The 12,543-nt window shown below is 45.5% G+C and overlaps 3 protein-coding genes across 17 annotated transcripts in view; 2 read left to right on the forward strand and 1 right to left on the reverse strand.

Annotated features, from left to right (window-relative positions):
- The window catches only part of COPG1 (COPI coat complex subunit gamma 1), a 583,372-nt gene that overhangs the window by 353,081 nt on the left and 217,748 nt on the right, over nucleotides 1–12,543 (reverse strand). The gene's annotated exons all lie outside the window — the stretch shown is intronic.
- CFAP92 (cilia and flagella associated protein 92 (putative)) overlaps nucleotides 1–12,543 on the forward strand; it is an 83,072-nt gene that overhangs the window by 54,537 nt on the left and 15,992 nt on the right. For 14 of the 15 annotated variants that reach the window (XM_050781600.1, XM_050781609.1, XM_050781601.1 and 11 more), the window contains 2 exons: nucleotides 735–929; nucleotides 3,313–3,610. In XM_050781600.1, coding sequence (XP_050637557.1) covers nucleotides 735–929; nucleotides 3,313–3,610 — 493 coding nt within the window. The remainder of the gene's footprint in view (nucleotides 1–734; nucleotides 930–3,312; nucleotides 3,611–12,543) is intronic. The other variant, XM_050781605.1, reaches the window with a different exon arrangement.
- RPN1 (ribophorin I) overlaps nucleotides 1–12,543 on the forward strand; it is a 359,024-nt gene that overhangs the window by 44,291 nt on the left and 302,190 nt on the right. The window lies entirely within an intron of this gene.

Here is a 12,543-nt window from a genome sequence, read left to right on the forward strand (position 1 = left end):
ACAGGCCATGAGCCAGATCAGGTCAATTTCAGCATTTCACTGCCAGTTCTCTGTCAAGGCCCCACGTTTTGAAAGATGTTGTGTCTACCAGGAGGCATTCATCATCATCATATTCTTTTTGTTTTTTCTATTCTTTTAGTTAATTTTTTATACTTTTAAATTGCTCTATTTTTATCTTAGTATAGTCTTTATTACCAACCTTGTCTTTTGTTGTTGTTTTGAAATGGGATCTCACTCTGTTGCCCAGGCTGGAGTGCACTGGTGCCATCAGGGCTCGCTGCAGCCTCTACCCCCCTGGGCTTTTTTTTTTTTTCGTTTTGGTTTGTTTTTGTTTTGAGACCGAGTTTCACTCTTGTTACCCAGGCTGGAGTGCAATGTCATGATTTTGGCTCACTGCAACCTCTGCCTCCCGGGTTCAAGCGATTCTGCCGCTTCAGCCTCCCAAGTAGCTGGGATTACAGGCATGCACCACCATGCCAGGCTAATTTCGCATTTTTTACTAGAGATGGGGTTTCTCCATGTTGGTCAGGCTGGTCTCGAACTCCCGACCTCAGGTGATCTGCCCACCTCAGTCTCCCAAAGTGCTGGGATTACAGGCGCGAGTCACCACACCCGGCCCCTGGGCTTGTTTTTAAACAACATAAAAGCTGTACCTGACAGTGCACCCTCACCATGGTGTCCCAGGAAGCCGCCATGCAAGTTAGCTCTGGCCCTTGGCCTTCTGTCTCTTGCAGGATTCCCAGGTCAGAACACGGGAAATACAAGGTGCTGTACAACTCTCAGCTGCTGTTCCGCAGCCGGCTCTATGGGGACCTGGAGGCCATCCTGTACCATGTGCACCTCTTCCAGCCCACGGAGCTGCTGCTGCAGCAGGCCGTGCTTTTCCTGCGAGACACTGAGTGGAGGCGGGTCTTCCAGGCACTGACCAGGTGGGCAGTGGCAGCCCGCGTGGGGTCCTGCGCCCCAGCGGAAGGGGCGCTTCTTAGCACTCTGCGCCCAAACAGGCGAGCTGGGGTGTCCAACAACTACATAGTGGCCCCAACAGACGGTGGGGGGAGGAGGGCATCTGCCCAGATGCTGTGACTCTGTCGCGTCTGCAGTTCTTGGGGCGTGTCCTAGAATCACCTGAGGAGGGAGTGGCTGGTTAAACCCCATTTTCTAACCTGGGCAACAGAGTGAGACCTCATCTCCACAAAAATTTGTTAATAAAATTGGGAGGCCGAGGCGGGCGGATCACGAGGTCAGGAGATTGAGACCATCCTGGTGAACATGGTGAAACCCCATCTCTACTAAAAATACAAAAAAAAATTTAGCCGGGCGTGGCAGCGGGTGCCTGTAGTCCCAGCTACTACTGAAGGAGGCTGAGGCAGGAGAATGGCCTGAACCCGGGGAGTGGAGCTCACTGTGAGTGGAGATCACGCCACTGCACTCCTGCCTGGGCGACAGAGCAAGACTCCGTCTCAAAAAAAAAAAAAAAAAGTTGTTAATAATTAGCCAGGTGTGGGCTGGGCACAGTGGCTCACACCTGTAATCCCAGCACTTTGGGAGGCTGAGGTGAGAGGATGGCTTGAGCCCAGGAATTTGAGACAAGCCTAGGCAACATAGTGAGACCCCATCTCTACTAAAAATACAAAAAGTAGCCAGGTGTAGTGGTGCACACCTGTAATCCCAGCTACTTGGGAGACAGAGGCAGGAGAATCTCTTGAACCTGGAAGGCAGAGGTTGCAGTGAGCTGAGTTCGAGCCATTGTACCCCAGTCTGGGCGACAGAGTGAGACTTCCATCTCAGAAACAAACAAACAAAAACAGGCCGGATTCAGTGGCTCACACCTGTAATCCCAGCACTTTGAGAGGCCAAGGTGGGCGGATCACCTGAGGTCGGGAATTCGAGACCAGCCTGACCAACATGGAGAAACCCTATCTCTACTAAAAATACAAAATTTGCCGGGCGTGGTAGCACATGCCTGTAATCCCAGCTACTCGGGAGGCTGAGGCAGGAGAATTGCTTGAACCTGGGAGGTGGAGGTTGCAGTGAGCTGAGATCACACCACTGCACTCCAGCCTGGGCAACCAGGGTCTCACCATTCCCTCACTGAGCAGCTGCTAGCCCACAATGGCTCTAGGGGAGCTGTGAGCACACCAGTCCCCACTCTCAGGAGGCCACAGTTCAGAAGGAGAGAGGACATAAAGAACACAGGCAGTGGGGTGCCCTGGGACCCAGCAGGGGCATGGAGGAGGGGGCTGCTTCTTTCCCCAGAGCAGGAGAGGCTGCTGTTGAGGAAGGGCCAGGGGATGTTCAGCAGGTGGACAGTTCACTTGCTGCTGGGTGTGGGGCAGGAGGTACAAACCCTGTCTTTATATTTTTAGAGCCAGCAACAGGTCTGGCCCTAGCTAGTGCTCGCTGGATATATTAATGAAGGAGGGGAGGAGGCTGGAGAGATAGGAAGGATAAAGATCTTGGTTGGAACCAAGAGGCTTTTCTTTGATTCCGTGGCCCTCATCTTTGGCATGTGGGGTGGTGCCACAGCATTTGGGAGGAGGCCAGACCCGGTCCTGCCTGGTAGGTGACAGGAAGTAGCTGAGGGTTCTAGGAAGGAAAGAGAACACTTTTTAGGAAGTGCTTACTGCATCCAAGGTAGCTGCATCCATATAGCTTTATTTCTATCTGAGGGTGAGGAAACCATATTCAGAAAGGCTAAGGCTGGGCCAGGGTCACTGCGACAGTGAGAGTGAGGGCAGGCATCTACCGCAGCGGACTTCGGAGGCAGCTGAGACAGTCAGCAGCCAACAGCCATGACCGAGCATGGGTTCTGGACCCAATGCCCACTGCACACCAGGCCATGGCAGAAGGCACCTAGGAGGAGGCTTCAGGGCTGGGGAGCTCCTTGAGCTTTGCTGAGGACTCTCTCTCCAGCCTCCTCCTCCTCCTCTATTAGCCAGCCCTCTGAGGCTCCTTGCATGATGTCCTCCTGGTGCGGAAGGCTCTGTGCTCTACATCCCTGATGGGCAGCTGGTAGGGCTGTGTCCGATGGGATATGGGAGGAGGGGAAGCATGACTAAGGACACAGGAACAGAGCAGCACTCAGAGCAAACCATGGGCAGCCTTTGGCTTCTGGGGGCTGGGGAGAAGATGGAGAAGGAGCCAGGAGCCCAGGCTCAGCAGACTGGAATGGGAGCTCTTTCGTTACAAGCTCCAGGGCCTGGGACCAGCTAAGCAACCTCTGAGTGCTCATTTCCTGCTGTAGGATGGGAGTGATTACACCTGTCTTGCAAGGTAGGCGAGGTTCAGTGGGGCAGTGGTTCTTTGTTCCAGGATCCACGACATCTGCTATAACAGCACCACCCTCTGGGACGTGATGGTGAGGAACCTGCTGCCCTCCTCTGCTATGATCAAAGACTTGAGCCAAGAGTTTGGGATGCCCCTTTCGCAAGAAGAACTCACAGATGAGAAACTGTTCGCCCTACCACCTCAGCCCACCCCCAATCTTGAGGACTACCACGGTCGGGACTCCAGCCTCACCTTAGAGATCCACGCCCACCAGGAGAAGTACCTGCAGTGGCGGAGCGCCATGCTACTGAAGAACAAAGACAAAAAGCACAGTTTCATCCAGGTGGGCCGCCTTCCTCTCCAACTTGGAGCTCCCAGGCCTCACCTGGGCAGTCCAGGCGCCTGCTAAGAGGCACAGGGCATATTCCTGAGTGGGACATTTGCCTCTGGTCTGTGCCTGCGCTCCTGGCCTGGGTTACCCCACTGGATGGGCAAGAAGTGCAGGAGGTGGGGCTGAGCCATGTCAGAAACCTTCACTCCCAGTCCTAGATAACCTTGTCCTTCCTGAAAGGTGAGAAGGAATGCTATTAGGTGTATTACCTTTACCATGGCCCCCAGAGTTCATTATAGAGAAAGAACTGTGGCGTGTGTGTGTGTGTGTGTGTGTGTGTGTGTAACATGTTGCTTAGGTTGCTCAGGGCATAAGTGTCGTAAGATGTCCAAGCAACATGGGACATAAACTGATCTGCATGACAGAGGGAGAGAATGGGAGACTGAGAAGCTGGTGAGAGGGTAGAAGGCTGGTGCTATGCGGCCTGAATGGGCAAGGAGAACCTCGCTCACCCCATGCCAACCAAAAAGACATGAAAACACAAATATCTATGGTATGACTTGGAGTTGTCTGCCTGTGGTCTCTGTGAAGGCCCTACCATCCCCCGCAATTCTCTAGTTTAAAAACAAGTGTCTCCTAGAAGCTTGTAAGTTTTATATGTGTGCATTCTTTATGAAAACCAAAGAACAGACTTCTTCTATTTTGTTTGAATTGGGGTCTCACTACGTTGCTCAGGCTAGAGTACTATGACTTGATCACGGGTCACTGCAGCCTCCAACTCCTGGGCTCAAGCAGTCCTCCCACCTCGGCCTCCTGAGTAGGCAGGCATGTGCCACCACATCTGGTTAATTTTTTTTTTTTTTTACCTTTTTAAGAGATTGGGTCTTGCTATGTTGCCCAGGCTGGTCTCCAGCTCCTAGGCTCAAGGGATTCTCCTGCCTCGGCCTCCCAAAGTGTTGGGATTACAGGTGTGAGTCACTGTGCCTGGCTGTTTTTTCCATTAGTGTTCAGGTTTTTAGCTTTTTCAAAAGAATCAGTTCTTGGATTTATCAATTCTGCTTTTTCTGTTTTTCTAATTCATTAACTTGGGCTTTTATTTTTATGATACTTTAAAACATACACCTTTCTCCTTTTTTCTATCTTCTTGAGTTGGCTATTTCATTCATTTTTATTTCTCTTGTTTAATAAATATATATATATCATAGAACTGTGGGAGGCCAAGGTGCGCAGGTTGCTTAAGCTCAGGAGTTTGAGACCAGCCTGGGCAACATGGCAAAACCGTCTCTACAAAAAATTAGCTGGGCATGGTGGCATGTACCTGTAGTCCTAGCTACTCAGGAGGCTGAGGCTTGAGCCTGGGAAGCACAGGTTGCAGTGAGCCGAGATCACGCCATTACATTCCAGCCTGGATGGCAGAGCGAGACCCTGTCTCAATGCGGGGCACAGTGCCTCATGCCTGTAATCTCAGCATTTTGGGAGGTTGAGGCAGTCAGATCCCTTGAGGCCAGGAGTTCAAGACCAGCCTGGCCAACATGGCAAAACCCCTGTCTCTACTAAAAATACAAAAATTAGCTGGATGTGGTGGTGTGCACCTGTAATCTCAGCTACTTGGAAGGCTGAAGCAGGAGAATCACTTGAACCTGGGAGGTAAGGTTGCAGTGAGCTGAGATCGCACCACTGCATTCCAGCACTCAGAGCGACAGAATGAGACCCTGTCTCAAACAAACAAACAAAAAAAGTCAAACAACGTTGAGAGTATTTGCAGTCTTCCTTATCCTACCTCTCAGTGCCCTTAAGATATGTGCAAGAATATATATTCATTTCATAGGTTAATATAATTTTGTTAATGCCACATAATATGGTAACATTTTAAATTTATATTTATTTTTGAGATGGTCTTGCTTTGTTGCCCAGGCTGGAGTGTAGTGGCATGATCTCAGCTCACTTCAGTACCTGCCTCCCAGGCTCAAGCGATTCTCCTGCCTCAGCCTCCTGAGTAGCTGGGATTACAGGCACACACCACCATGCCTGGCTAATTTTTGTATGTTTAGTAGAGATGGGGTTTCGCCATGTTGCCCAGGTTGGTCTCGAACTCCTGACCTCAAGTGATCCACCCACCTCGGCCTCCCAAAGAGCTGGGATTACAGGTGTGAGCTACCACGCCCGGCCACAAGGAAGGGTTTTTAAAGATTTTGCAGGGCCAGGCACAGTAGCTCACACCTGTAATCCCAGCACTTTGGGAGGCTGAGGCGGGCGGATCACAAGGTCAGGAGATCGAGACCATCCTGGCGAACACGGTGAGACCCTATCTCTATTAAAAATACAAAAAAATTAGCCGGGTGTGGTGGCAGGCGCCTGTAGTCCCAGCTTCTAGGGAGTCTGAGGCAGGAGAATGGCATGAACTCGGGAGGCAGCGGAGCTTGCAGTGAGCCAAGATCATGCCACTGCACTCCAGCCTGGGTGACAGAGCAAGACTCTGTCTCAAAAAAAATGCAATATTATAGACAATTTTATAATATAGTAGTATACAATTTATTTACTAGCCCCCATCTCTTGTAAATTTGCTGAAATCGCTTGTATTGTTCCAGCTTTTTAAAAAATCATGTTCCTATTATCTTAGATATGGCTACTCTAAAATGGCTTTAAATTTCCTATTCATACTATAATAATTGAAACCCACCCATAATTTAATTTTTTCACATTTTTACACCTTGAGATATAATTTACATACCATAAAATTCACTCATTATAAGTATATAAAAATAGTTTTCAGTAAATTTATAGTTTTAACACCATCATCACAATCCAGTTTTAGAACATTTCCATCCCCACAAAAAGTATTCTCATGCTAGTTTACAGTCAATCTCTCCTCCATTCTTAGTCCCACATAACCACTGATCTGCTTTTTGTCTTGATAGATTTGCCTTGTCTGAATATTTCAGGTAATTGGAACCATATAGTTATGTAAATTTTTGTGTCTGGCTTCTTTTACTGAGCATAAAGTTTCTGAGGGTCATCCATGTTCCTGAATATATCAGCAGTATGTTCCTTTTTTATTGCTGAATATTATTGCATTGAATTGATGTACCATATTTATCCATTCACCACTTTTTGGAATTACTATTATTTCTTGCTTGGGGCTATTATAAATTTGCTCCTATGAACATTTGCATACAAATCATTATGTGAAAATATGTTTTCATTTCTCTTGGGTAGAACATAGGAGTGGAATTGCTGTCATATAGGTAGGTTTATATTTATGATTTTAAGAAATTACATTGTAAGAAAAGCAGTTTTTACAGTGTAGTTGCACAATCTTAACATCCCTACCAGCAATGCATGAGGGTTCTAGTTTCTCCACATTCATACAAACACTTCTTATCAGTCCTTTTGATTATAGCCATTCTAGTATGTATCTCATGATTTTAATTTGCATTTTATAATGACTGACGATGTTAGGTATCTTTTAGTGTGCTTATTAGGAATTAATAAAGCTTCTTTGATGTAATCTATATTTGTATCTTTTTGAATTAATCTCTTTTTTTCAAATTGAGACAGGGTCTCACTATGTTACCCAGACTGATCTTGAACCCTTTGGGCTCAGGCAATCCTTCTACCTTGGCTTCCTGAAGTGCTGGGATTACAATTATGAGCCACCGTGCCTGGCCCTCTGTTTGTATCATTTATCCATTTTAAAATCAAGTTGTCTTTTTATTGTTGAGTTGTTATATATTCTGGATACAAGTACTTAATGGGAAATATGATTTGCAAATATTTTCTCCATATTTGTGGCTTGTCTTTTTTTCTTAATGGTGTAAGAAAAAGCTTTTGAAGTATAAAAGCTCTTAATTTTGATAAATTCCAATTTACGTTTTTTCTTTTAGCAATCATGCTTTTGGTGTTATAGCTAAGGACTCTGCTTAAAGTTACAAAGATCATTTTATATCCTTTCTCTTACACTTACTCTTTTTTTTTTTTTTTTTTTTTTTTTGAGACGGAGTCTCGCTCTGTCGCCCAGGCTGGAGTGCAGTGGCCGCATCTCAGCTCACTGCAAGCTCTGCCTCCCGGGTCTACGCCATTCTCCTGCCTCAGCCTCCCGAGTAGCTGGGACTACAGGTGCCCGCCACCTCACCCGGCTAGTTTTTTGTATTTTTTAGTAGAGACGGGGTTTCACCGTATTAGCCAGGCTGGTCTCGATCTCCTGACCTTGTGATCCGCCCGTCTCGGCCTCCCAAAGTGCTGGGATTACAGGCTTGAGCCACCGCGCCCGGCCTACACTTACTCTTAACTCGCACATTTAGATCTCTGAACCATTTTTTTTGAGGTCCATGGTAAGGGTCTAAATTAATCTTTTTGCATATGGATATCCAGTTGTCCTCACATCATTTCTTGCAAAGACTAGCTATTCCCCCATTGAATTGACTTAGCACCTTTGTCAAGAATTGATCATAAATGTAAGAGTTTATATCTGAGTTCTAAACTATGTCCCATTAACTTATATGCCTCTCCATATACCAGCAACACATTGTCTTGATGACTTTAATTATAGTTAGTTGGATTTTTTAAGTCCTTTAACTTTGTTCTTTTTCAAAATTGCTTTGACTACTTTGGGTCCTTTGCATTTCCACATATATTTTAAGATCAGCTTGCCAATTTCTGTAAAAAATTCTATAGGAATTTCATTGGGATTTTATTTATTTATTTTGAGATGGAGTCTCGCTCTGTCGCCCAGGCTGGAGTGCAGTGGCGTGATCTTGGCTCACTGCAAGCTCAGCCTCCCGGGTTCATGCCATTCTCCTGCCTCAGCCTCCCAAGTACCTGGGACTACATGCACCCGCCACCACACCTGGCTAATTTTTTTTTTTTTTTGGTAGAGACGGGGTTTCACCGTGTTAGCCAGGATGGTGTTGATCTCCTGACCTTGTGATCCGCCTGTCTCAGCCTCCCAAAGTGCTGGGATTACAGGTGTGAACCACCATGCCTGGTGGGGATTTTATTGAAACTATAGATTGATTTGGGAAAAACTGCCAACTTAACAATTTTGGGGTTGCCAATTTATGAACATGTAATGTCTCTGCTGTTATTTACGTCTTGTTTTCCTCAGCAATTTCTGTAGTTCTCAATGTGTAACTCTTGCACTTCTTTTGTGAAATTAATGGTGCTATGAATTTAATTACTTTTTGTATTGTTTCCATAATATATAAATAGAATTAATTTTTTGTACATTGATCTGGTGTCCTACAACCTTTTGAACTGGATCACATCATCTGTGAAGAAAGGTCATTTTCCTTTCCAATCTGGATACTCTTCCTTCCTTCCTTTCCTTCTGCCTGGGCTGTCATAAGCTCGGAGGTTCAAACAACAGAAAATTATTTCCTCACTATTCTGGAGGCTGGAACGTCTAAAACTAAGAGTCCGGCAAGGTCAGTTTAATTCTGAGGCCTTTTCTCTTGGCTTGTAGGTGGCCACCATCTTGCTGTGTACTCATATGGTCTCTTTGTTGTGTGTGGAGAGAAAGGAGAGATCTCTAATGTCTCTCTTTTTTTTTTTTTTTTTTTTTTTTTAGACAGAGTTTCGCTCTGTTGCCAAGCTGGGGTGCAATTGCGCAATCTTGGCTCACTGCAATCTCCGCCTCCCGGGTTCAAGCCATTCTCCTGCCTTAGCCTCCCGAGTAGCTAGGATGACAAGCACACACCACCTCACCCAGCTAATTTTTGTATTTTTAGTAGAGACAGGGTTTTGCCATGTTGGCCATGCTGGTCTCGATCTCCTGACCTTGTGATCTGCCCGCCTTGGCTTACCAAAGTGCTGGAATTACAGGTGTGAGCCACCTCGCCCATCCTCTAATGTCTCTTCTTACAAAGACACTAATTCTATCAGATCTGGGCCCAACCTTATGACCTCATTTAACCTTAATTACTTCCCTACTCCAAATAGAGCCAGGCTGGGGGTTAAAGCTTCAATAGAGGAATTTGAGTGTGAAGACATTCAGTCCGTAACACTTGCTTTCCTTACTCTTTTCTTCCTTCTCTTTGTCTTTCCCTCTGTTTCTCCCTTTGCATTGTCTAGAATGTCTGGTATAAAGTGCAGTGTTGAAGAGGAGTGGTGAGAGCAGGCATGCTTGTCTTGCTTGTGATCTTGGGGAGAAAGTATTCAGGCTTTTACCATTAAGTTGGACATTAACTGCAGATTTTTGAGAGATGCCCTTTATCAGGTCAAGGAAGTTCCCTTCTAATCTTAGTTTGTTGAGAGTTCAGTATGAATAGGTGTTGGATATTTGTTAAATGCTTTTTCCACATTATATATACATGTTTTCACAATATATGCATTTTTTAAATTAAATTGTGAAAATTTTGTGAAAATAGATGCATTTAACAAAAAAAATGCTTTTGTTGAATGCAAATATTGTGATCATGTGGTTTTTGTTCATTATTAATATGGTATACTACATTATTTCATATTTGCATATTAAACCAGCCTTGGATTCCTGGGATAAATCTCACTTCTTCATGTATAATCATGATGCATATGTGGCTAGATTTGGTCTAGATTTGGTTTTATGTTCACTGCTCAGGTGAGGTGTACTGGTATTACATTCAGGTTTCTTGTTGTTTTTGAGATAGCATCTTGCCCTGTCACCCAGGCTGGAGTGCAGTGGTGTGATCTCAGCTCACTGCAACCTCTGCCTCCCAGGTTTAAGCAATTCTCCCTGCCTCAGCCTCCTGAGTGGCTGGGACTACAGGTGTGTGCCACCATGCCTGGCTAATTTTTGTACTTTTAGTAGAGACAGGGTTTCACCATATTGGCCAGGCTGGTCTTGAACTCCTGACCTCAGGTGATTCACCTGCCTCAGCCTCCCAAAGTGCTGGGATTACAGGCATGAGCCACCATGCCCAGCCACATTCAGGCTTTAATGTCTCTCTCTCTGAATAATGTTGAGCACCTTTTCACATATGATTGGCTATTTGGATATCTCCTTTTATAAAATGCTTGTTCAAATTTATATATTTTCTCCATTTAAAATAAATCTAGTTGTATTTTTCTGATTGACAGTGTTTTACCGTTATTCAAGTATGAGTTGTTAGATGTGTCTCTTTTCCCAGTCTGTGACTTGTCTTTTCATTGTTTCAGTGTTGAGAAATATCTGTGAATACCAATTAATTTTTCTGTGGTTAGATTTTTTGGGTATTTTTCCTGGGTTTAGAATTCTAGCTTGGCAGTTATTAACACTTTAAAGAAATCATTCCCTTGTCCTCTGACTTCCATTGTTTCTGTTGGTCAGCTGCCAACCAGTCTTGTTCTTTTGAAGATAATTTGGCTGTCTCTGGCTGCTTAAAATTTTTTTCTTTTCTTTGGTTTTCGGCAGTTTTATTGTGATGCTCATAGGCATGTTTTTCTTTGTATTTAACCTGCCATGGGTTTCTAGAACTTGTTAAATCTGTAGCTTGTTTTAAGTTTTAAAAGTTCTAAGACAGTATTTCTCTTCAGATATTACTTATATTCATCTTCTCTCCCTCTCCTCCTGGGACTCCAGTGTTAGATATTTTCACCATGATCTGCATCTGATATTATTTATACATCTCACACTTTTTATTTTACAGTCTTTTTTTCTCCTTTTTGTCCTTCAATCTGATTATTTTCAACCAATATATCTTCTGATGCAGGGGTCCCCAACACCCAGGCTATGGACCAGTAGCAGTTTGAGGCCTGTTAGAAACTGGGTGGCACAACAGAAGGTGAGCAGTGGGCAAGTGAGCGTTACCACCTGAGCTCCACCTCCTGTCACATTAGTGGCGACATTAGATTCTCATAGGAGTGTGAATGCTATTGTGAATTGAACATGCAAGGGATCTAGGTTGCATGTTCCTTATGAGACTCTAACCAATGCCTGATGACCTGAGGTGGAACAGTTTCATCCCCAAACCATGCCCATACAACCTTCTCCCACTGGCCGTGGAAAAATTGTCTTCCACGAAACCAATCCCTGGTGCCAAAAAGGTTGGAGACTGCTGTTTTGCTAAATCACTAATCATATCCCCTGCTGTGTGTTGGGGTGATCAGACCCAACACCAGGCCGTGGGGGCCACAAAGTCCAGCAGAGTTCTCATTCTCATAAAGGAATGAGACAAGAGTGCATAAAGTGGGACCAGGGGGCCAACGCTAATACGGAGGCTGTGAAGGCCCCGAGTTCTGGAAGCCCACATTATTTATTGGTGATCAAAGAAGCAGGTGGTGAGGATGTGGGGGTTGAAAGAAAGCAGTGTATCGGCGCATGATCTACAGCTATGACAGTTTAGCATTTTCTTTGAAGCAAATGGAAAATGTTCTGCTACTTGAGATAATAGTAAACATGTTCTTCTAGTTTAAGATACAATCAGTTGGGCGCAGTGGCTCACGCTTGTAATCCCAGCACTTTGGGAGGCCGAGGCTGGTGGATCACCTGAGGTCAGGAGTTCGGGACTAGCCTGACATGGAGAAACCGTGTCTCTGCTAAAAAAATTACAAAATGAGCCGGGCATGGTGGTGCATGACTGTAATCCCATCTACTTGGGAGGCTGAGGCAGGAGAATCACTTGAACCCAGGGGGCGGAGGTTGTGGTGAGCCAAGATCACGCTATTGCACTCCAGCCTGGGCAACAAGAGCAAAACTCCATCTCAAAAAAAAAAAAAAAAAGATATAATTGATCTATGAGCCTGGGAGTGCTAGAAGCAAGGAGCTAGCAAGTCTAGACACATTCCAGAGACCACGAGGGGTTTTACACCCTGAGCCCTGGATTCCGTCCAAGCCACGAAGAGTTTTTTTTTTTTTTTTTTTTGAGACGGAGTCTTGCTCTGTTGCCCAGGCTGGAGTGCAGTGGTGCGATCTCAGCTCACTGCAAGCTCCGCTGCCTCCTGGGTTCACACCATTCTCCTGCCTCAGCCTCCCTAGAAGCTGGGACCACAGG

This window comes from Macaca thibetana, chromosome 2, assembly GCF_024542745.1.
Source record: "Macaca thibetana thibetana isolate TM-01 chromosome 2, ASM2454274v1, whole genome shotgun sequence".
NCBI classification, from domain to species: Eukaryota; Metazoa; Chordata; class Mammalia; order Primates; family Cercopithecidae; genus Macaca; species Macaca thibetana.